At 38.9% G+C, this 26,226-nt stretch overlaps 1 protein-coding gene across 2 annotated transcripts in view; it reads right to left on the bottom strand.

Moving 5' to 3' along the window:
* BRWD3 (bromodomain and WD repeat domain containing 3) overlaps positions 1-26,226 on the bottom strand; it is an 88,296-nt gene that overhangs the window by 54,919 nt on the left and 7,151 nt on the right. For both annotated transcript variants that reach the window (XM_077826923.1, XM_077826924.1), the window contains exons 5-11: positions 24,500-24,650; positions 21,256-21,354; positions 9,942-10,102; positions 6,997-7,218; positions 4,968-5,068; positions 3,587-3,657; positions 993-1,093 (exon numbers count right to left, since the gene is read on the bottom strand). In XM_077826923.1, coding sequence (XP_077683049.1) covers positions 993-1,093; positions 3,587-3,657; positions 4,968-5,068; positions 6,997-7,218; positions 9,942-10,102; positions 21,256-21,354; positions 24,500-24,650 — 906 coding nt within the window. The remainder of the gene's footprint in view (positions 1-992; positions 1,094-3,586; positions 3,658-4,967; positions 5,069-6,996; positions 7,219-9,941; positions 10,103-21,255; positions 21,355-24,499; positions 24,651-26,226) is intronic.

Genomic DNA, 26,226 nt, shown 5'->3' with positions numbered 1-26,226 from the left:
AATGAAGATTTATCCTGAACAAGTCCCTGATGTTTCATCCTTTCAGGAACATGCTGACAGCAGTTTGTAGAGTTAGCAGGAGCAAGGTTGAGGCTTTAAAGCAGCCAGCAGTAACCATATAGAGAACATGTGACATTAACATGTGCTGTCCAACCACTAAGCACACTACCAGTGCTCAATATCAAACAGGTATTGAGAAATGTTCTAATGCTGGGTTTAGCAATTTCCATTTTTCCTATCAGTCTTCATCAAAATTAATTTGAGAAATTCATTAGTTATAAACAAAAGCCACTAAGACTCATAACTTCGTTAAAGACAGACTGATATATAAAAAACATTTTTCAAAAAATGCTGTTTGTTAAAACATGAAATAAAAAAGGATTCTCATTAACCTTCTTTTTCTTTCAAAATGAAACCACACTTGTATGCTCTGTTGGATTTCACACCCTAAAACCAGAACACTTGTTCTCTCTCATTACAGGTGTTTCTGATCTATATCAATATTAAAGTCAGATACTTAAAAGTAAAATGTAGGGGTGGGGGTGGGGGTGTAGTCAGGTAGTTGAGGCACAAGCGTAGGGGGTCCAGGTTTGGTTTTCTGCTTTGCCACTGACCTCCCGTGTGAACTTGGACAGGTCACTTTGCCTTTCTGTGCCTCAGTTCCCCATCTGTAAGATGGGAATTATAGAATCATAGAACAGAATCGCAGGACCAGAACAGACCTCGACAGATCTTCTAATCCAGTCCCCGGCAGGACTAAGTATTATCATCCCTGGCTGCGGTTTGTCCAATAGCACTTCCCTACCTCATAAATTTGTTGTAAAGATAAATACATTAAAGACTGTCAGATGCTCAGATACTAAGGTACTTATATGGCCCCACATCACCAAAGATGGACAGAAAATTAGTCCAACAGAATATACAAGACAAAACCTAAATACCCAGGGTGAGTTAAAAATGGAAAGAGATTTAATTTCTCTTTCAGCTCTTACCGTATGGGACTCTAACTCAGCAATTTTCTCTGGCGATTCCGAGCCCAAATAATATATTCTTATCACATGGTCAGTGCTACCTGTTGCAATGAACATGCCACCTGAGAAAGACAGTATTTTCTGTGAGAAGAAAAGCCACTAAAGGAACTAAAAACTTTGTGAGCACGGTGTTACTGCTAGAGGAGCATAATTCACAGTTTTAAATTGAAGATTTTCAGTGGAATTAAACTTGTTCATAAACATTTAATCTTGGTTTAAATGTTTCCCTGATCTGCACCTTCTGAGACGATTACGCTTCAACCTATCTCCTTACTGCTAAAGAAGGGTTGAAATTACTGGAACTGTTACTGAACAAACAAGGGTAACGTTTCAAAATACGGCATTCAGTTACTGCGAGTTTACCGCAGTTCTATCAGCCAGATCAATACACAGAAATAAAAGGCAAAGAATGGCTTGCAAATCTCTAGGCCCAAATTCAGCAAAGCACTTAGGACTTAGGCAAATTCTTACTGAAGTGACTTCACATTCTTTGTTGACAGCATGAACTATTTTCCTGTAATAATTGTTCTCGGATGACAATATCACAGAGTCATTATTCAGTACGGGATGCCTGACTTGTGACAGTGAAAGTGCTTTAGTGATTTTGAAATCCTAACTTTCATGGGGGGAAATGGCATGGTTAGTGTGGACCTGAAACAGGCTAGCAATTTCAGATGAAGATAATTACAGGTAAATGATTTCGTTTCACTCTGTAGGTAAGTACCACAGTAAGATATCCTCTCTCTTGCAGATTACAAGGCTGGAACAAAACAGGGAAACAGACTATATCTCTTCAAAGACAGTGTAACACAAAAACATACATTACCACAAAAAATGGCCCTGTGACTAAAGTATTATTGAACCAAGTCCCTGACACTTTGCGATTAGTTTGGTTACTTATAATCTACAATATCATCTATGTTACATGACAAACTATTACATACAAAAAACGTCAAAAGAACATTATTCAGGATGCAAAGTCAAGGACTCAAAAGTTAGGAAATGCCCAAATTAAGGAAGCCTGTACAACTTTAATTCAGCCCTTTGTGCATCTACATGATGACACAGTCTAATTACCTAAATCATATACTTCCCCTCCCAGATTTGGCCTAATTTGGGCAGATTTTCACAGGATAGCAAAAGGAACAGCTCTGACACAGAGACCACACCTCCTGCTAAATTTCAAGTCTGTGCTCCAAAGCATGGAGGGGCAGGAGAAAGCTTTTCAACAAAAAAGGGCTAGTCTACACTAGCAGCACTTTAACGTGCCTTGTGTGGTCACGGCGCAGCGCTGGGAGAGAGCTCTCCCAGCGCTCTAGAAAAACCACCTCCATGAGGGGCGCAGCTCCCAGCGCTGGGGCACACTTAACACTGGCGCTTTACAGTGCTGAAACTTGCTGCGCTCAAGAGGGTGTTTTTTCACGCCCCTGAGCGAGAAAGTTGCAGCACTGTTACTTGCCAGTGCAGGCAAGCCCAAAGTCACCAGAATTTTTTTACATGGGCAAAATACTGTATTTTTCCCCAGTTTCATTCTCAGAAACAGATTAACTATTTTGGCTGAAATTTAAAAACACCCAAGGACAGAAAATTTAAAGTTTAGCAAAGTTATAAGAAACAGAAAAATAAAACAGGATGTTATAATGGGAAGTGTCAGACTACCATAATAGTAGGCAGTGCTCCCAGCTCTGCCTAGGATATCGATCATAGGGAACACACATGATCTTTTCAATATCAAATTGTTATCTATCCAATTTTAAGTTTATAGAATGCAACTTTAACTCTTTAAAAGTATAAAGATTTTAAAAAGGGAACGGAAGGTAAAAAAAAAATATATACAGATTTTCTTTTGAACCACAAAAAGTTGGACAAAGCCATGAACACAACAGCAGCAAGAAATATAGGCTGAGAACAACATGACTTCCCAGTTTGGAAACATATTTTATTTAAAAAAAAAAAAAATTAGAAAATCCTGGACCCTAATCCAGGAATGAGTTAGAGATTGACTCAGTTTTAAAACACTACCAATGTCACAGACAGGATCTAAATAGTAATTCCTTTACATTATACTGCAATAAAAAGTTTAATATTAAGATAAATTTAAAAGGAAATGGAGCTTCCTTTCTACCAGTCACCATGCTGAAGCAAAGTTTCCTCTGAAGTCAATAGGAGTTATGTCTAAATATGGACTTCGTGATTTGAGCATACAAAAAATTAATGCTTCCCAGTTATATATGTCCCCACTTTCCACATGAGGGCAAAACTAACCTAATCATCTTTCCTACTGAAGAATTAGCCAATTTAAATGTACAAACTGCCATTGAAAATTTAATTCAAATCACTTTGTTTCCAAAAAAAAATCTTAAATCATTAGCAAACTTTCTTCTATAGAATATCAATGTATTCCCAGATATATTGTCTTTATTATTTTTCAGTAGCTATAGAGGACCAGAGATTGTTTTAAAGCTGAACTTCTTTTTTTTTTTTATATGTACATACATACATATATACACATACAAAGTAAAACTGAAGTGCTATTTCTTGACTTCTATACATACCAGAGCTGAAAGATGAACAAGATATCTGAACTCCAGGCCTGGATCTCTCAGCAAATTTCACGGGGCGATCCCTAAATGCAAGAAAATAACATGACAATTTTAATTTTATGACCTTATCTTCATGTCCCCTAAGAAGAGCAGTATCAGAGTAACTCAGTGGTTAAAGTTAAGGTCAGTGTTTTCATTTTAAGTTCTTTTATTACAGAATTTGGAACTTGAAGTTTGCCATCAGATACATACACTTAAAATCAGTTTAATAAAAAAGTAACCCGTGCTTTCTACTTTTGAGAGTTAAAAAGATCTTTTAACCTATTTAAACTTGTTTATATTCAAAAAGCCAAACACTTAAAATAGAAACTGACAAGCCATCATCCTGAAGCACAGAGGTGGGCAAACTACAGCCCGCGGGACTGTCCTGCCAGGCCCTTAAGCTCCCAGCCGGGGAGGCTAGCCCCCCCCTTCCCCCGCAGCCTCAGCTCGCTGTGCCGCCAATGCTTTGGGTGGCGGGGCTGCGAGCTCCTGCCGGCAGCGCAGCAGCATGGCTGGCTCCGGCCGGAGCGGCACAGCTGCCAGACATGCTGCTCTGAGCGGCATGGTAAGGGGGTGGGGACCGGGGCTGTTGGATAAGAGGCAGGGGGTTCCGGGGGGCAGTCAGGGGACAGGGAGTTGGGGGCAGTTGGATGGGGCAGAGGTTAGGGGAGGGAGGAGGCGGTCAGGGGACGGTGGGGGGGTTGGATAGGCGTGAGAGTCCCGGGGGCCCTGTCAGGTTGTGGATAGGGATCGGGGCAGTCAGGAGACAGGGATCATGAGGGGTTGGACAGAGGGTGGAGTCCAGGGAGGTGGCGGTCAGGGGACAAGGAGCAGGGGGTTGGCACAGCCTTCTCTTCCTGGCCCTCCATACACTTTTGGAACCCTGATGTGGCCCTCTGGCCAAAAAGTTTCCCCACCCGTGCTGTAGCATGTCATCAAACCCACACTTTTTACGGATGAAATTCTATCTAAAGATGTTTACATCTCCAATTAAAGTTAATGGAATTTGCATTCCTGCACATTTTAGAGAAGAATTTGGGACTAAACGTACAGGTCTTGGGCCTAAAAGTGAGGAAGACATCCCACAACTATTGCTTGAAAAGCATAAAGCAAAGAACTCAGGGATCAATCCTTTGCAGCCCTGTGGAAGTCATAACACACGACGAGAAAGCACACCCCCTAAGATAGCTGCAAAGGCTTATATGGCTACCCACCACTCCACTTCTCAGACTCCACACCGTCCATTAGACCAGTATGGCAATCAGGCACTGGGGAATGACATCAAGGACCCACTTGCAGATCGAGTTCAAATTTATAACTGGAATAATTATAAACACCAAAATGAGCTTACTTAAATTTAATTGTATTGGCATGCCACTGCCAGAAACAGATTGCTCCATCAGCACCAGTAGAAGTGAGGTATCGGGTTATTCCTTTTCTTGCTGGAGAAAACTAAAAATACAGTTATGGCAGTTAAATCAGCTGACTTCCCTACCCTCTTAAATACAGGTATCTTATGAAAAGAAGCGACTTGCCACTGAAAGTATGAACTTTCTCTGAGTGAACAAAAAGACTAACATGCATTTCTTCAGAATGTAAGCTTCCATAAAAATCAAACAAAGGAAGAGGAGCATGTGTATGTTTTGAGTAGCAAAGGCACTTACTCTGCCATGCAGAAGCTAGAAGGCTGGGAGAAAGTGAGAGTAGCCTAGACCTTCCTTTCCTACAGAACAAGGTGAGAGAATGCTCCTCCTATCCAGCAGCTGAGTTTTATCTGACACATATTAGCAGAGACTGATAGAAAACTGGACACTGGATCCAGTATGATCCAGGATAGCAGCCTGGCAGGAATTTGAGCACCCTCACACTTCCCAGCAGGTCATTTTTTGGATTTTTTTTGGTTGTTGGGTTTTTTGTTTTTTTTTGGGGGGGGGGGGGGGGGGGGGGGGAAGGATGGTACTTTTTACCAGGGCGTCACCCTGTGGCTATGGGTTTGTCTTTGGTGACACAGTCTGGATAGGAAGTTTAATGCTCTTGCAACTAAGTATCTCATAAATTGCTTAAGCTCTGCTTATAAACAATAAAACCAATTTAAAACAGCGTACTTTCTTTACAGAAATTGTAAACTTGTATAAGAATGTCACAGAAAGCTATTACAACCAGTTTTTGCAGTCTGTTTGTGTATGTAAACCTCCAAAGGAGCTACATATTTTATGATTCATTATAACATGGCGAAAAAAGTCAAGCATTTTAAATGAGAACCATTAACTCAGAAGTAAAACTAACTTTCTTTGGACAGAGTTCTGAAACATCCAAGAGTTACTGAATAAAATCCTGAATGAATTCCAGTTTTCAAATTTCAGAGTAACAGCCGTGTTAGTCTGTATTCGCAAAAAGAAAAGGAGTACTTGTGGCACCTTAGAGACTAACCAATTTATTTGAGCATGAGCTTTCGTGAGTTACAGCTCACTTCATCGGATGCATACCGTGGAAACTGCAGCAGACTTTATATATACACAGAGAATATGAAACAATACCTCCTCCCACCCCACTGTCCTGCTGGTAATAGCTTATCTAAAGTGATCATCAGGTTAGGCCATTTCCAGCACAAATCCAGGTTTTCTGTGCTCATATTATGTGCTCATATTTATGTGCTCCTTTCAACATCCACCTACATGAAATTGTATCAAATTAGTTGTTTCCATTTATAACCCAGTAGCATAAGGCTCAGTCTGCACTGTGCCTCTCCCATATTAGGGAACTGTGTCTGAACTTGGTTTAAACGTGGTGCCAACTACAACAATGTAACATGATTTCACCAGCTATTACAGACTACACTGCCACTACAGAATGGAACTGCTTGTAACGTAACTGAGGATGTAACAGTGTAAGTACTACTAGAGCAGTTTGTACACAGTGGCCATGCTATTTCAGTTTTGTCCCTTATCCACACTTGCATGTTTCACACCACTGCAGTTATACTGTCCTCTGTCTACTTATGCCAGAGTTTCCAGATATTTGCAAATCAAATGCAAGTGATCTGCAATAACAAACTTTTAGCAAACAGATATTTTTTGAAAAAGTAAATAAATCTCTAGGGGCGTCCATTCAGTCACAGCCCTCTGTGCAGACTGCCAAAAGGGTAACAGTTGTGATGACAGCCTTTGAGATACCTGATCACTAGGAACTACACCAATCTATGGATTTTACACAAACCACAGAAAAGTGGTTACATAGCAACAACTTTAGGTCACTCAAGCGGAGGCAGATCTGAACTGCCGACTTAGATGTGAAAGAGGTCTGCTTCCCATTGCTACTCCATACTCTTCCCCACCATTTTAAAAGTCACTTGGGAATCTGGAGCAAGTGTTACCCCTTACCTGTATGGACGTAATGGAAGCTGAATGGCCCTGCAGCACTGCAACTGGTGCACAGGTTCGTAGACACCATACTCTGACTACCTTATCACAGCTGCCTGCAGCCAGCAATGTGTTTTCATAGTTAACAGCCATGTCAGAAATTTCAGCTGAGTGTCCTCGCAACGTTGAGAGCAGACGACCGTCATCTGTAGCCCAAATTTTCACCAAACAATCATCTGAGCCCTAATGTTACACAAACACAAAGATTAGGCAAAGATATTTCCATACATTTTAGACAGACGAGCATCCAAAACAAAAACACAACAGTCGCTGGGCCATGACTGTAAGAAATGACTACAGGAGGGCTCCAATGGGCGAAAGAGATTAGCTTGTGGATGCCTTTGCACGATCAGGACTTTAAATATTTCTTTAAAATGACAAAATTATCTGAACATAGAACACAAAGTGAAGACTACCAATGTTAATATTACCTTCTGCAATATTATCAGGTCAGCAATAACTGAGGAACATACAAGAACCTAACACATAGATTTTGAACTCATTTATTCTATGTAATAAAATCATATACACATCACATTTGTGGAAATGATCCATATCTGATAGACTAAAGACCCATGTGAAGTTTCAGAGCTATGTCATAGATACGTTTAACATGATCCTTTGTCTAAATACGTTTAACATCCATCTCTGCTCAATAATCCATCCCTACCAGGATTCTAACATTCCAGCCTTTGAGCCGTTTCATACACCTTCAGTTTTTTAAATGAAACTTCAAATGTGGAATTTCTCCAACCAAATTACACCAACCAAGATCTTGGGATAAGACTCAGCCCTGAACCTCTGATAGTTTTTCAATACACAGCAATGTCATGGGACCCCAACAGCTTACACTGACTAGCTGGAGCGAAGGTCATTCAACTCTTCTGTAAACAGGACCAACAATATTGCACACACCTCCGAACAGTAGAAAAAGAGCTTCAAACCCTTAGAAGAGGACTCACTTCTAGTTCTGATAGAAACTGTGGACTTTAAAATCATGACACTTTTATATACAGAAAAGCATTTAAGGTTGGGAGGTGGTTTTCATTTGGTTGGTTTTAAAATGGTTCTCTTGGCTCCCCCTGAACTGAGTAAGATTTAGAGATTTACCAAGATTTAGAGATGCAATGATACACACACAAAAACAGCCACAACAAGATGTTTTAAAAACTCTTTAAAAGAGTTTAATATAGGTTAGTGTTGTGTGCTACAAAAGGTTTTATGACAACACAACATGCTCATGGCCTCACCATCCAGGAATGACATGGCCATCCCAATCTCATGCCAATGAAGCCTTTATCCAAACCACATCACCCCATATGACACAATTTACATAGACACACTTTGAAATAATGGTCTAAATGCAGTTCTATCATAAGCAGGTGTAGTTCTATGAAAGCTAATGGAGAAAAAGCTGCTCACCAGGACTGAATTTGGTCTTTAAGGTAGTGTGAATAGGATTTCTCTTCTTTTTCATCCTTCTGACATGTAAGTACAGTGAATCCCAGGTATACTGAACTTGTTAAACACCTTTTTACCCAGATTAAACAAATACCATTACATATTATACTGACTGCAAGACTTGACTTTACACTCAAAAAAACCCCTGTGATAGAAACTGTAACATAACCAAACACTTAGGGCTCAGCAGAATTTATGGCCCTGTACACCACTGAGATAGCATAATCTAGACACTAATACCCATCAGAAAAGTCCCTTGGTGCAGGAGAATTCTCTGCTGGGCGTCACTGTGTTGGATCCAGGTCTGTGCCTCTGCCTCCCCAAAGCTCTGCTCAGCACAGGAGAGAATCTTGCCAGTACATTTTTAAAAGTATAACCCAATATGCTAACACAATTGAACATAATGTGAAGTGTAATGGGGATTTACATTTAATTCCACTTAAGTGAATACAATTTCAGAGATAAATGTATTACATGACTGCATGTAATTGTAGCTGGGAATACAGGCAGAGAAGAGAAAGAAGATTAATATAAAAACAGAAGAGTTTGTATTGATAATGTATATGTTTTTTCTATGGTGGGGGGAAAAAGCTGCCTTTGAACATGGAAGTACAATAAAAACCTTACAAATTCACATTAACAACTGCAAGATACACTGTGGATTATCAAATCTTGTGGATTAGCAAGTGAACACACAAAAGGCAAGGAATAACATCACAAAATATATTTTGTTCATTTATTTTAACTGTTTCAGTTTAGTTTTTTTTATACTTCACAGTATGCCAATAAATGTATGAGAGTAGGTTATTTTTTTTAAGCTAGATAACCTTAATAATGAAACTTTAGTTGTAAGAGACCTCACTACAGCCTCTGCTATCTAGTTTTTAGATAAGACATAAGGGAAAGACTGCCAGTTTTTCAAAGCGTGTAGCTTAGCAAAATGCAGGCTAGTGAGGGACTTCCGTGGACGGTTTAAAAACAAATCAAACTCACTCAAGTAAGACGCATCTGAAGTATTTCCAAACCCCAGAATATCAAAGGAATCTGGCACCAGTGAGCAAAAAGCTGGTAAATATAACGCATATTTACTGATACAAGTCACAGAGCTTTGAGCTGTAAGCAACTCTCCTATAGTTCTATGTAGGGAAGTGGATAGTTGACTAATAGTTTCAGTTGCCTGTCCACTGATGCTGTGAGCTGTTCTAAAAAATACAAAGACAAAACAAGTATGCTACACAGACTCTAAACTTGGGAAGGTGGAAATTCTGGGAGAGGTAGTGTAGAAGGAGTTTAATTTCTAAGCCTTTCATAACCTTTGTTTTTATTTCTTCCTGGATGACAAGTTCATTCTTTGTAAGCCAGGAAAAGCTGTTTAGGGCATCAAGAGAAATAAAGAATAAAAACAAACATCCAGTGATCCAAGATATTATAATTTTTAAACTCACTGTGAAAATTCGCCTCCCACTGCGGTCAAATGCTACACAATATACAGATGATAAGTGCCCCAGAATCCTCTTGTGCATCTTCATATGTTGATAGTTGGATGATGGGAACAAATGGTTGAAGCGTCCATATCCAGTTAATTGCTTGGCAGAAATTATATTTACTGGGGGGGAAAAAAACAAAAAAACCCAATCATCTCCTAAGACCTTGTTTGACCTGGGTTTCAAGTCAATTTAAATATATCATGTTAGGAAAGTATGATTCTACAGCTTTTTAAGACTGACTATCCCATTTTTTACATATATCTGTACACCATTTGTACTATGGAACCCCAATCCTGATTGAGGCCTCTGAGGGTTATTCTAATGCAAATAATAAGAACAACAGCTCACACTGGCAAAAATTAAGGCACAAAAATAAAAATAAAGTCAGCATATTTTTAATCAGACGGGGGCGGGGCGGGGGGGGAGAAAGGAAGCTGCAGACCATAATTACAATCCTTTCTGTGCTTCTCATATTCAACCATCCTTCTAAGAAACAGCTTAGTTGTGTTATTAAGCAAAAATTAATCATATGGAAATATCAAAGAGAAACAAGAATGAACAAAAAATCAGACCCAGATAAATGAAAAGTGGAGAACCAGAAAGAGAAACTTAAGATAAATTTTTAGTTGTGTCACCACCACTGGCTTTCTGAGAAGAATAAGAAAGGGTCAATGGTAAAAATGAAGCAACTGTGTTTAATGCTGTAGGCAAGTCAACATGTAATTCATCAATAAAGATGAACAACACTAAAGCAACAAACGCAGGGAGAATTTTCCCACCCTTAACTTACATTTTGTAGATAAGAGAAAAATTCCTGAAGATCAAGAAAAAGTACAAAAGGGATCTTTATACCTGTGCAGACAGGAGCACTCACAATGGCTCTCTTGCACATTTTAAGAAGCTACCACCTTAAAGCTGAATGGATGCTCCTATTTTTAATTTTTAAAATTACCACATTCCATAAATCGCTTTTAACACAAACACCAAAACAGTAGCAAGAAGCAATTTTCAAAGTGAGTGTGTTATTTAAAAATAAAGTATGATTGATGTAATTGAAGTACGTGATGGAGAATAAAAGAATATGGTGATAGAGAATACTTATGATTACCCTCTGAACGGGCTTGGGCTACTTTTCATAAGTGAAAAGAGCTACCTCCAGGACCCAATAAAATGGCTTCTCCACATACATTTCCCACAGCCTACTGAGAAGGAGCACAGGGCCATTTTCCAGATGGAATCTCTGTTACTCAGTTTCCCTAAGTGACTTGAAAAAAAAAGAAAGAAAGAAAAAAAGACACATGGGAAATCTGTGGTGCAACTGGGAACATAGCCCTGATCTAAGAGGCGTTAGCCCCACAGCTTGTCCCCTACATCAATGGTTCTCAACCAAAGGTACATGTACCCCTGAGGATACACAGAGGTCTTTCAGGGGATACATCCAACTTTCAGGGGATACATCCACTTATGTAGCCTGTTGTGAAACTAGTCATCAGGATATTTGACTAGTTTCACAACAGGCTACATAAAAAGCATTAGTAAAGTCAGTACAAACTAAAATTTCATATAGACAATGACTTGCTTATACCGTTTCATATACTATACACTGAAATGAAGGTACAATATTTATAGTCCAATTGATTTATTTTATAATTATATGGTAAAAATGAGAAAGTAAGCAATTTTTCAGTAATAGTGTGCTGTGACACTTTTGTATTTTTATGCCTGATTTTGTGAGCAAATAGTTATTTAAATAAGTTGAAACTTGAAGTACACAATACAAATCAGACACGTGAAAGGGGTACAGTAGTCTGGAAAGGTTGAGAGCCACTACCCTAGATCAGTGCCTCTCACACAAAATTACTTCAAATGTCTTTTTTTAGACCAACTAATAACACTTTGGTAGAGTACTGCAAGTTCTATTTACATAAAATACTAAATAAATAAAAAGCACTACTATTAGGCCTTTTTTTTTTTTTTTTTTAAGATGAGGTAACTAAGGAACAAGAGGGTGAGTGACTTGGCTGGGAAACACTGTGGCCTAATGGAACAGGCACTGGCTGTAGAACCAAACGGTGATCAGAGTTCCAATCCTGGGTTTGGCGCTTTATTTCCTATTGTTTTCAGTATATTTTTTAAACCAACATTCAGGACCACATACTCAATTGGTGTCTATCAGTATCGGCAAACTTACACCAGCTAAAGGTCTGGTCATCACAGCTTCGATAGGGTTTTGTTGTGCATACATGGCTAATGGCTTCGAAAAGAGCTCCCAACAGGATGCTGTGGCCAGAAAGGATGCATAAACAGGTGAATCTCGAGTAGAAGTAGAGAGTTTATTTTACCTCTGTATTTGGTAATGATGTGACTACTGCTAGAATACTATGTCCAGTTCTGGTGTTCATAATTTAAGAAGGATGTAGATAAATTGGAGAGGGTTCAGAGAACAGCCATGAAAATAATTGAAGGATTAGAAAACACGCCTTAGAGTGACAGACTCAAGGAGCTTAGGAGGTGACTTGATTATAGTCTATAAGTATCTACATGAGGAATAAATATTTGACAATGGGTTTTCCAACTAGCAGAGAAAGGCATAACACAATCCAATGGCTGGAAGTTAAAGCTAAAAAAATTCAGACTGGAAATAAGACACACACATTTTTAACAATGACTTTAATTGGAACAAATTTACCAAGGGCTGTGGTGAATTCGCCATCACTGACAATTTTGAAAATCAAGATTGTATGTTTTTCTAAAAGATATGCTCTACCAATTATTTTGGGGAAGTTTAAGGCCTATGTTATATAGGAGGTCAGACTAGATGATCACAGCAGTCCCTTCCAGCCTTGGAATCTATGGTCTACAATGCAATTAAAAACCCATGGCTGGCCTGTACCAGCTGATTCAGGCTAAGGAGCTGTTTAATTGCAATGTAGCTGTTCGGGCACAGACTAGACCCTGAGCTCTAGGACACTGCAAGGTGGGAGGATGCCAGAGCCCAAGCTCCAGCCCAAGCCCAAACGCCTACAATGCAATGAAACCTCCCCTTAACATGAGCCCTACGAGCCTGCGTCAGCTGGCACGAGCCAGCCATGAGTTTTTAATTACAGCATAGACATACCCTATGAATTTAAGATTATCTTATCAAGTGACCGTTGAAGAGCGAAGGTCTCTTCTGTAGCCACTATTAGCGCCTCTCACTCCTTTAGTTTAATTATCTGGTGAACTGTTTGTCCCATTTATAATTTGTTTTTAATTTTATCATCCTTTAGCTATGTACACAAAAGATTATGAAAGACTTTTATAAAACCTGGGGGGAAAAATACATCATTTCAGAAGCCAATTAAGGTTGCTAACTGACTAGCTAGTCCAATAAAAGATACTCCTCACCCACCTTGTCTCTTTATGCCCTTTGGGACCAACACAGCTACAACAACACTGCATACAACCGTATATATACATGCCTATCTCATCATTTACAAATCCCAAACACATAGAAGCAAGGTAATAAACAAAGGAAAACTGTCTAGACAACAAAAACGTTGTTTTCAAGTATAAAGAAATATTTATTTCATATCAGACAACTTTTTTCTAGATGAGTAGTGTTTTGACATTAGTGATAAAAAATGGTATTCATTTTACTTCAGAGTTATCTATAGTAAGTGCACATTACACACAGTGATCACCCTCAAATACAAGTCCACAATATAAGTAACATAATTTTACCATCTATCAACTTACACTCTACCTATTAAAATACATATTCAACTTTCTTCTCAGGAAACAGTTAGTACTATGCCAAAATATCAACTGATATTTTCCATTTAACTGTACCTGGGAACATTGTGTTTATTAAGTAGGCAATGTAAGAATTATGTCCTTAACTATTAGTGTATCTTTTTCCCCCCATTACGTAGTGCATAGAGGTTCTATTGTGCTAGGTGCTGTACATACATAGGAAGGGCTTGCCTACACACAGTTTTTGTACTATTTTCACTATATCAGTTTCTAAACCTATATAGTTAAAGCAGTACAACCCCCTATTGTGGGCACAGTCATACCAGTATAAAGGTGCAGTCCTTTAACCATGACCACTCTTCCTTGCTTTTCAGTGCTTGGGTTTTGTAAATGAAATGATTGATAACAACATATTTGCCTTTCAGCGATTTAAAACGGCTTTGCACCAGAGTTTTGTTTAACATAGAAGTTTTAAAAGATTTAAGAGTAGCATGAACCAGGAAGTTTCACATACGTGTCAAAATATGCTCACACACACAATATCTTTCCTGTACTATAAATTCCACAACGCTTTTCTCACCGTGCTATTAATTTTAAAATTAAATACACCAGAAGCCCTATTTTATGAAAAGTAGTACATGCTTTATTTTGTTAGGTTAAAATTTTCAAAAGCATCTGTGTGACTTATTTTGAAAATGTTAGCACCATCCCCTCCCCTCCTCCACATTTGCTATACACAACCATCAGGGAGATTTTCAAAGGCACAAACAGCAGTGAGGTGCTGAACTCCAATTGAAAGTCAGTCAATGACAGTCTGGCATCTATCTCCCCCCTTATAATCCTAGGTTTATTCTCAGGTTTGCAATTGGCTCACACCTTGACCACGTGAAAGAGCCTTTAATTTCTCTCTGCCTCCACATGTAACATGGAGATACTACTACTTCCCTACTTTAAGTGGATGATCATGAAACTTTTATATATTCATGTTTGAAGAGTTTTTGGATATCTTTGAATAGAAAGTGCTATAGAAATATCAAGTATTATTGGACCATTAAACAAAAAGACAATGGTACTGAAGTTAGCAAAGCTGAAGTGTTCAGCACACTGGATTTCCATTTTTTAAAAAAAAAGCAGCCAACATTAACACACGCATACCACAAAACACACAAAAATTAGGCTGTGAGTGGTCTTCTATATTCTTATATTTCAGTGAATTACTTCTTTCAGGTAAATTGCAAACCAAAATATGCAATTCCAGCTCTCACATCTTTCAGTGGAAGATTAAAACAAGTTTAGATATAACAAGGAATTGCACACATGCGCAAACACATACTCTCCAAAAAGCCTTTCTGAAGGCTGGTTCCTTTAGTACAATGATGTTATTGTGCTTAGAATGCCTAAAGCTTTAAAACTGGGATTCCCACACAGAGAATTAGCAACATACCAGCCCTTTTTAGCAACATATTTCACTAGTTGCTTTACTTCATGCTACATTGGGCATAACAGCAGCCAAATAGTCTACCTGACCACAATTATTTTCTCCTGGGAGGACCTTTTTAAACTGTATTTCCATGTAGCAACCCCTTCATAGGATGGGCTCTCTCTAACTGTAGATGGCATGATGGACAGAACATAAGTACATCCAGTTCACCCTTTTTAAAAAAAAAAAAAATCTTCCTTACAGTGTTCTCTTGGGCAAGAGCTTAATTTCTAGCTGCTTAAATGATTCATCACTTAGACATATAGGTGCCAGCAAATCTTCTTGTTATTCACTGCCATTGCAGCCACAATATTCATTTACACATTGGGATCCATGCTCCCAAAAATATCAACTGTTTGATGCCACAGATAACCCGAGTTATTCTCCCTTCAGGAAGGAGAGGATTCTTCTCTCAGAGAAGGAATCCAGAATACAGCTTCCCTTGTGCGTGGAGCTTGTAGATCCATGGAGAAGTTATACTCTAACTCATAGATGTTGGGACATCCCAAGGAGAAGCCAACCCCTCAGCTGAATGTTCTGGCTCTCCTCTCCCACCCAAAGGCAGCACAGCTAGCTCTGTGGCTGTGTAGACAGAATTCTCTGATCCACAGAGTATATTAACCCTCCTCACCTTACCAAGGAACAGCATTAACTTTTGATGAACTTTCCACCTGAAAAAACTGCCTGTAAACTAGAGGAGCGTACTTTAGGTGTGGCTGTTCTCTTGCTTTTCCTGACAGCTAGCTCCACCCCCTCAATGCATAGATACACACACACACTTACATTATTCCAATTCCCAGACAAAAATACTTAAACTAGGGTCCAAGCCAAGAACACACATTAGTAACTTAAGTGTAAAATTCCCTACAAGAATGTTATTTAAATAAACACAATTAAAACACACACACACACGAAATTGAGAGTTAATGGTTGAAACATAAAAATCTGAAAATACAGAAACAGTTGCTCAATTGTACAAATACTTGAACTACTTTGGATCCCTTCCTTATGGGTGGAGAACTGAAAACGTGGGCCACAGAACATTAACGCCAATGTCAGCACCATATATACGTGTCTCCAATGCTAGGCGTGGTGCTTTGTCATCACATTAATATTTGTTCTTTTCATGTAAGCACTGTAATTTCATAATCTGGGCATACGACGTTTTGTATGGAGACATGAAACCTGCATGGCTAACTTGCACAATCAGAAGGCCTGATCTAGCAAGGAGACTAGGACCACCACACATGAGGGGACTGGGCTCTTAATGAGTTGGGGAATAATTGCCTTCAGTACATTATTTGTCTAGTGAAATATTTGCAAAATACTTTTGTGGACTGTGCATATGGCCAAAAAAGGAGCTGAACTCGGCACAGCTACTGTAAGAATAGAGCATTGTAGCCTTTGTAGTCACTGATATGACAAAGTTCTTTTTTTATGGATAGGTAAAGTCTTCAGAGTGTCTGATTTTCTCAGAGCATTGTTATGTGGGCAGACTTAAGGTAGTCTGGATACCTTAACAGTGAATTTCCATACATTCAATTGAGTTTCTTGTATATTGATGTTAATCTATGAATTCTCTGGTTTAATTTTTTTGGTACTACTTACAGTGATTATGTAATAATGTTCACCCTTAAGTTACTGATCCATACGCTCAACAGTAACTTTTTTTAAGAACAGTTCTAACATGGGACAGAGAAAGGAAGCCTGCCTGCCTCCTTATGTGTGCACAAAGGATGCCTGTCTCCTGCAGGATGTAAGAGGTGCCTAGGAGTAGGTTTGTGCCACCTGAGAGGGCTGTCAGAACTCCCAACCCTCCCTCCACCATAATTCCCACAGGAGCCCTAGAAAGTTCATGGCTCCCTCTCCCAATTTTGATGGCACAAAAGGGGCCTCAATTTCCCCCTCCTGAAGGGGCAGACTAAAGAGCATTTATATCTATGTGGATGTCCTTATGGAAATTGTTAGTGGGGAGAGGACATCAGCACAGGTCTCAGAGAGTCAACAAGGAAACTCCACATCTCTGTGGTATAAGCCCCTAGCTGGAGTCTGGCAGCATGATTCCTGTAGCTGGTAGTTTCCCCAGATACATCCTCCTCCTGTACCAAAGAGTTTCCTAACACACTCTGTGTAGGAGCACACAACTCCACTACATACAGTACTTTTACTGCATTTCCTCCCCAAGTTCTCCTAGTTGTTGGTTGGTTGGTTGGTGGGGGAAAGAAATGATGATCTGTATCATTCCCAGCCTTACCTCACTCCCCACAAATCCCCTGACCTGGAGGGAAAGGATCTAGACACTGTGCAGCACACACCCTAAGGATGAGGAGATAACCATGACCAGTCCCACAGAAGTAGCATTATATCTGTTAGTAAATTTCTGCATAACTATTGACTTTAGTTAAGTTACTACTGAAGTCAATATTACTCACTGAGGGGAAAATGATACTGGACACTTTTACACCAGCTATTTCTGCCCTTTGCTTATTTATCTATCTTCAAGTGTAAATAATTTGTATGCACAACCACAACAATTTCATAAACAAACCAAACAATTATGTGCCAATGTTATTGGAAATTTGACACGTAAAGCAATATTAGGCTTCAGAATTTAACTTATTATTTAAAAGATCTGTGAAGTACCCCAGTTCACTTTGAGCTCTTTAAGCCAGGAATACATGAGTTCACATTTGGAAGGCTCTCTTCTCAAGCATACCCACTAGAATTTTTTTTTTTTAAATAAAGAGGACATGGAGGGAAAGGGGAATTTGTTAATTTTAAGATGAAATGTTTATTCTGAAGCATCTCTACCTGTCACAGCGGCAGTCAGGAGTTTAACATTTCTGGTTTAAATATTAACCTGCTTGCTTACCAGAATTCAACCCATTCTACAAAGTATCAGAGTAGCAGCCATATTAGTCTGTATTCGCAAAAAGAAAAGGAGTACTTGTGGCACCTTAGAGACTAACCAATTTATTAGAGCATAAGCTTTCGTGAGCTACAGCTCACTTCATCGGACGCACCTGACGAAGTGAGCTGTAGCTCACAAAAGCTGTAGCTCACAAAATAAATTTGTTTGTCCTAAGGTGCCACAAGTACTCCTTTTCTTTCTACAAAGTATGTAACACTGACACTTATCTTGCCTTCTGAGCAACAAGATTTTTAACTATTAAGAATGGCAGATTACTCAATGAATGCTCTGAATACAGCGCTGTAAGTTTGCTTGGTACTTAATAAACATACAATAAGACATCTTTAAAAACCTTACAACCTATCATACCCAAGACAACCCATTATATATAAGAAGAGACTTCGAACAGTTCAGAAATGGGAGGAGTGGGAATTGTTGTGAAATCATATCCCAAAGTGACCATACAGTTCAACTATAACCAAGTTTCAGGGAGTTTGTTTTTTACATATACCTTGTACACTACATTTCCTGTCTCACCTAACAGCAGTTATGTATACAAATGGAAAGCAGAAAAGACCCTTTAAGCTGTAACCATATCAATATTTATACAATAAATGAAAATGTACATAACAGCTGCTTCTACCATCACAGTTTTATCTTGGTGGGTTCAGAAGTGACAAGAGATGAAGCAGTAAAGATTCAAAGAATTATTAACCATGAAAAACAGAAAACTATTCTGCTCTTTACCACCATAAAGTCATTTTACAACTGTTATGTCACAGAGGTAACATATAGCTCTTTGACATAATAGCCATGAAGAAAGGCTCGAGTTTGACCTGTTAACTATGATTAACGAATTATAATACAAATTATCCAAAACAAGCCGTATTTTGATTACCTGAATCACCTAATTAAGGTTGTGGTCCAGCAGCCTTTACATATGTATAACTTCTATTTACGTCAATAAGAGTTGCATGGCAATGATTAAGATCAGACCCATTAACCATCCATTAACACAACTGTTGCTTTATCATTACTAGGCTAGTTTAAAAGAACAAATGCAGAGAAGTAACACAAAGCCATAATCCCTTTGTGACCTCTAACTATCAGGGTCACAAATGAGTTATTAGCCAACAGAAGAAAAATTTACAAATGTTATACTGTTGCATATTATTTGTCAGGATATTAGAGACACAAGGCAGGTGAGGTGAAATCTTTTATTGGACCAACTTCTGTTGGTGAGAGAGAGCAGCTTTCAAGTTTACACAGAGGTCTTCTTCAAGTGTAAACTCAAAAGCATCTCTCTCTCTCTCTCTCTCCCACCAAGAGAAGTTGGTCCAATAAAAGGTATCACCTCACCCACCTTGTCTCATTATTACTACTGTTCTGTCATTCTGTTACTCATATGACACACATCTTGTGCAGAGTAACACTGACTGGGTTTCAGTCACAACTATGATTTCAGGACTCCAATAGCACAGATATAGGTGTGAGGTTTTTTGCAGGAGTGGTGGGTGAAATTCTGTGGCCTGCGTTGTGCAGGAGGTCAGACTAGATGATCATAATGGTCCCTTCTGACCTAAATATCTATGAATCTATGTTGAATCAAGTAATTTGTGTTAGTTTCATTCTTAGCAAATGTTGATTTTAGGAAATGAAGGACGAAAAAGTTTGGGAGGGAGACCAGAAACACAAAAAATGGATGTGGACAGTAGGAACAAAGAATAAGCATCCTACTATACATGAAGAAGAAAATCAAAATAATCCCAGATGGGAGGGTCCTACCTTTGGGTAGAGGATAGAGAAACCACTAAGAAGGTGAAGGGGAAAATTTCCAAAAAGGCTAAGGCAGGGATAGCAGGAAGACAGACAAAAAAGAAAAAACACTCATTTTTTTGGGATATTTTAAATTAACAATAATAATTGGACTGGATGCTAAAGAAACTTAGAAAGTCTTCCCTGTTTCATTTGTCAACTTGCTCTATTTGAAAGAAGTGAGGGTGACAGCAAACAGATTCCTCAGTAGACAACAAAAGTGTGCCTGTGCTCATCTGAATAATAAAACAAAAAAATAACAAAGAAGGTGTGCGCAGAGGGCAGCTGCTTGTCCTCCAGCAAGCCATCAAGATGGTTTCTTTGCTGTAACAATGGCTAGTGTAAGTTTTAGCCCTTGTCTACAGGAGAAAGTTTTTTTCAGCACAGACTAAGGTGTGAATGTAAATCCATGTAGTTATATCACAATAAGAGTGTCCAAATTAGGGTTTGTATTGGTATGAGCATTCCTTTTAAATCACTTGGGAAGGTGTTTGTACTAAACCAACAAAAGGAATGTTTATATCATAATAAAAGAATCTTCACGGAGGGCTGGGGGGGGTTGGGGGGGAGATATACCAACATAACTATAGCTGTATACCTTATAAAGCACTCCCATGTAGAAAAGGGCTTAAACAGTTCAATACCTACATGTCTTATAGTTATGGTGGGAACCACCAGTTGATGCTATTATACATAGTCTTACAAGTTATTTTTCCTTAACGTGTGCACAGTTCAGTCTGACACAATGCTTGGATTCTTGTGATTCAGCTTCTTTTTGAGGGAGCTGTGACAAGCAGTTTGCTCCGTCTTAATCTGTCTAATCAATCCTTGAGGCAGAAGTGTTCCCCGAGAACCAGGCACTGGTGTTTTGGCTGAGATTCCTGGAAGAAGGAATTGCCTGTATGTGGTTTCTGACCAACTCTGTTCAAAGGACTGGCATATATAGGTTAAACAAACAAGAACATATCCAGATTTCATATCACTGATTTCTCCTCCAAAGGGATGCTGACAAGTCAGGCTCTGACATCCACCACCAGTTGGCAGAGGGACAACAATATAATTTATGTATATACAGGCGTGCGCACACACAGATTTAAAAATTAGGAAGCAAGAGAGCAAAGAGACTGATGGAAAGAGACTGATGGAAGAAGCAAAACACTTGTAGAATAAATTAAAAGCTTTTGGGATGAGTTCATCTTGAAACTCATCAAAAAATGTAAATGAAAACCTAAAGTAGCGTCTGGATTAATAACAAAAGTTTCAACTGAAAATGCTAATAAAGATACGAATAAAATCCAAAACACTTTATATTTTAATGGGATATTACTTACCCACATTTGGTGGCTTCCCATAATTTACAGGTAGTTCGGGAGGTCGGCCTCTGTGAAGAGCTGCAAATGCAGATCCCTTCCATAGTGTATGCCTGCAGTCTAGATCAATGAAATTAACAGTTGATCAAAAATAAAAAAATAAAAAAGAGCTGCAGAGGTGGGTTCTGTATCCAATTGACCTATTTGTCCAAATACTGGTAACACCACAAACTCATCCCCTGACTTCCTAGTATGGCCTGGCTACAGGGAATCACAGATTTCTTAAAATGCAGCTGAATCATTTTAAAGAGTCAGGTTTCAGACAAATTAATGATGATGAAACTCTGCTTTGTATTTACTACGTGATAAAGTCTGAGAAACATTTTCAAATTCTCTCTTTATTTACTTGGCTTCTCAGGTTTAGAAAGTCTAAATTTGATGGCAGGGGGAAACTGTGAGAGAGTCAGAGTAAATGTAATTACTAATGTAAAAACAACATTTCATAAACTTCACATGAGGAAGGAACACTAAAAAAGTAAATCTCAACTTTTCATCTTAATTTGCATTAAGAAAGTCCCAGTGTATTACACATTTGGAAGACAGTACACACAAATACTTTTGACTTGGAATGGGGGTGAGTAAGATTTTTGTTTTAATAAATCTGGTTTCCTTCAATTGGTGGCAATATGCTTTCCACATTCTCTCTTTTAAAACATTGTTTTTAAAATTAAGGCCATTTTCTTTTAAGGTTCTCCAGCTACTTTGCTGCCAGTTGGCCTCAAGACAGCCTTCCCTCTAATGGAAACAATAGTGCATTTTCTGAGCCTGCTCAACAAAGTGCCTCGGAAACCAGAGCTGGGCATTTTCCATTAGTGGCCATCTGGAAGGACAGAACTGAGCTTCTATGATGAGGAAGGGCTGTGGAGCAGAAGACTAATGCCCCTGACGGATGGACTCATGCATCACCATTGAATCCATGAACACGGAGTATCCAAATCCAGGCAGAACCCTGATGGAATATTTAAGTACAACCCAAATTCTATCATAGCTTTCTCTTATTGTAATAATTATATATAGAAGTGCACCTTAAGCTTTCTAGAACAAAGGTGTGAGCTCTCTATTTGCGGTCACTATCTAGACTACTCAAGTGCAACTTTAAAAGATCCATAAACTGTCATTCTGGAAAGAACTACTACTTCTTAGAACAAAGATATTGTTTACCCATCAAGTGGCACAAGGCCAATATACTTTCTCTATACAGAAAGTCAAATACATGGAAGAAATCTCCCTGTAATAAATGAATTCATCACATTGCTCTTCAAGTTATCCTGTATCTCTGACTGACTCATCTGAGCTCTGCCCAGTAATCATCTGCCCTGGGATTTATTCTAACACTGAAACTGGAACAGGGGTTTGTTTGTTTAATCATTCTTCTCCCTACAAGTATGGAATTTCTCCACCACATTACACCTGCCAAGGGCGCATATCAGGCAAGATTAAGCCCTGGTCTTGTGGCAGCTTTTTTTTTTACTGAAAAATGGCACCATTTTAAAGTGATATCCCATGGTTTAGCAGAGCTACCCTCAGGCACAACATCCGAATGAGAGAGGAGACTCCCAGCTTCCCAGTGGGACCCAGAACTCACTCGTAGCCATGAAAGGAACAGATACAGCTCTTCCAGTTTTATGACATTTTTAGATATAAAAAAAGGTATTACATGTTATTTTTACAGCTGTCTTACATTTATTCATTTTTCTCCTTCTAAGTGTTGCACAGTTACATTCAAAGTAATGACAGGTTTCAGAGTAACAGCCGTGTTAGTCTGTATTCGCAAAAAGAAAAGGAGTACTTGTGGCACCTGAGAGACGAACCAATTTATTTGAGCATAAGCTTTCGTGAGCTATAGCCACAAGTATTCAAAGTAATGTATCTAGTAATGTACATTCAACTGTCTCAATAACATCTTTTAAAATAACTGAGTATTTCTAAAATAATTTTTCTGTACCACATATGCATAGACAGAATAAAAGCTGGTGTGGTATAAAGGTTTTATGGACACTTGCTTGGGATAACCTGCGTAGTGCTGAGTGGCAACATGTATCCTCTCCTAAGAAAAGCTCTCTCACAGGTTATTGTATGTTGAACTATAGTATCTTAAATTTACAAGAGATAAGACTGCTAGTAGGGTATCCTCTATGAAAGTCCCGCAACTTTGGAGTTTTCTCCCCCTTGATCTGAAGTAGTTCAAATCTGCTGACCTTTACGGTATAATGCAAAGCTCATCTTTTTAAAAAAGACTTTGAAGGAGTAGGAAGGAGGAGGGATGGTTGGTATGATGGAAAAATAAGGGGGTGGGTGGGGAGTGGGTTGTTGTTAACAGTTTGACTGATTATTTCTAATATATGGTGGGGTTTAGAAGCTGAATTTATGGTTTTGGTTTTTTCATTTCATATTAAAGTAACCTAGAGTCTGGGATATAATTAACACATTGCTTGCAACATCTCAAGACTCCCATTCTTCAGGATGACAATAGCTGATAGCTTACAGGCAAAGCAGTGGCCCTTATGTCCAGTTTGGATGTTGCACACATCACTCTTCTACATCTCCTATCAACTTCAGGCTATGTCTACACTACAGACCCTACAATGGCACAGCTGTACTGCTGCAGCTGCACTGCTATAAGATCTCCCATATAAAAGTCGCTCTACACCAACATAGTGCTGTCTACACTGGCGCTTTTGTTGGTGAAACTTTTTTCGATCAGGAGGGTCATTTTTTCACATCCCTAACCGACAAAAGTGCTACTGTAGACATAGCCTCAGGCCAGTGCCACTTTTGCCGGTGCTGTTTAGGGGCAATGGTTTTTTTGCAATATTGTACTGGCAGAACTCCAAGTGTAAACACAGCTAAATTGGTATAAAAAGGACAGCTTTTCCCAGGACAGCTTATTTCATTTCTAGAACCAATATAAGTCTCATCAGCAACTGCACCTTTTCGCCAGTATAAGCTGCACCTATGCTTGGAGGGTTTGCCATTACAGCTATACCAGCAAACCTTTTCTAGTGTAATCCTGGCCTTAGAGAAGGCCAAACTTTCTCCTAGTGGTTGTGTTTTAGCAATTCTGTAACTAGAACGTAGAAACTGACCATAGAAAGTAGCATGAGGAATGCTCATACAAGTATGCAAATGCCTCAGACCACCAAACTTAGAAGATACTTTGCATTAAATATTAATCTTTCTTGATTATGTGGACTTCAAATCTTACCTTTTGCTGCCCTTAGCAAAGATTGCCGTCCCACGCCTAGTAAAGTCTGCACTCCAAGAACACTCTGTGGGATCTCTTTGTCTAAGAGGGGTCCAATTCTCTCACAGATTTTCAGAAGATAGTCTGGAGGGATGTGTGCATTGGCTGCCACCTAAACACATGAAACACCACACGCCATTTTTATTTTTCCTAAAATTGGAGGTAGGGGTAGAAAAAAATCTTCTCTTCATCTGAGCTTTTTTCATTTAGTATTTTATTTATTCAGTTCATATTTAAATATCTAAGTACACAGACAAGCAAGAACAATTTTTGTTAAAACTCAATATGAATTACACCCAGTATATCTAAAAGAATCCTGTAAATACCTTGGACGTTAAGAAAATTGACCAGTAAGGTCATACCACTAGCCAACTCAATAGCTTATATTATAGTTTCAAGTATTACATGTTGATTTTGAAATTCTGAAAGCCAGAGAGGAAGAAACAAAAATCCCTCAAACCTCAGTGTTTTCAATGGAGTACTTTGAGTAAGCAGAGTGCAGTTTGGGGAACCATTTTCTATTTCACCACACCAGTTTATTCTTTTCACACAAAGTATCTATTACTCAGATAAAAAACGATGGCCTTCCTCACTTGACAGACATATTAACCCCATACTGTTGTTACAAACACGTTCCATTTAAAACCTAAACAATAGGGGGTGTGGAAAAACCTGGAAACATTACAATAGCTGCAAGGTCTGTCTGCTCAGTTTTTAGCTGTTGTGAATGGGTGCCATTAAGACCTGACATTAACTGAACTTACTCCATACCCATGGGGTGTAAGATTCAAGTCTCCCATCATAAGAAAATGGTCTGCATTCTTCTTCAGTATTGCCCTTTCCTAGATAAAGATAGCCTATTTCCCAATACAAAAACAAACAAATAGCTTCTTCGTTAGCCACTATGAATAGCAAGCAAGTAGCATCTGGCCATCTGAAATTTCCAAACCAGTCTTACTTTTGCTATTTCTAATAAATGGCATTTAAAATTCAGTGTTAAGATTTTCAGTTGAAATTGTTCTTCCAACACAGAATACTCAAAAAGAAAAGGAGTACTTGTGGCACCTTAGAGACTAACCAATTTATTTGAGCATAACCTTTCGTGAGCTACAGCTCACTTCATCGGATGCATACCGTGGAAAGTGTAGAAGATCTTTTTATATACACACAAAGCATGAAAAAATACCTCCTCTCACCCCACTCTCCTGCTGGTAATAGCTTATCTAAAGTGATCGCTCTCCTTACAATGTGCATGATAATCAAGTTGGGCCATTTCCAGCACAAATCCAGGTTTTCTCACCCCCCCTCCCCCCACACACACAAACAGAATACTCAGTTGCTTCTACCTCCTTTTTATGGTCAACATCAAGAGGACAGCCATAATTACATACTACAGATCTGAAAACTAGAAAATAGCTATTAATGATACAATGTATCTTACACTCTGAGTACCCTTCCCAGGCCTGAAGAGGAGCTCTGTGTAAGCTTCTCTCTTTCACCAACAGAAGTCGGTCTAATAAAAGATATCACTTCACCCACCTCATCTCACTAATATCCTGGGACCAAATAACACTGCAAGCATATATAGGTTATATCCCACATGCTCTGATGCCATGAAGAAATTTTCATCAGCTAAAATGAGTCTACGGAAGAAGAGCTCTGTGTAACCTCGAAAGCTTGTCTCTCAC

Source organism: Eretmochelys imbricata, chromosome 9 (assembly GCF_965152235.1).
Source record: "Eretmochelys imbricata isolate rEreImb1 chromosome 9, rEreImb1.hap1, whole genome shotgun sequence".
In the NCBI taxonomy this organism is placed as follows: domain Eukaryota; kingdom Metazoa; phylum Chordata; order Testudines; family Cheloniidae; genus Eretmochelys; species Eretmochelys imbricata.
Note: the sequence above shows the minus strand (reverse complement) of the source record. Positions and strands in the feature narration are given on the sequence as shown.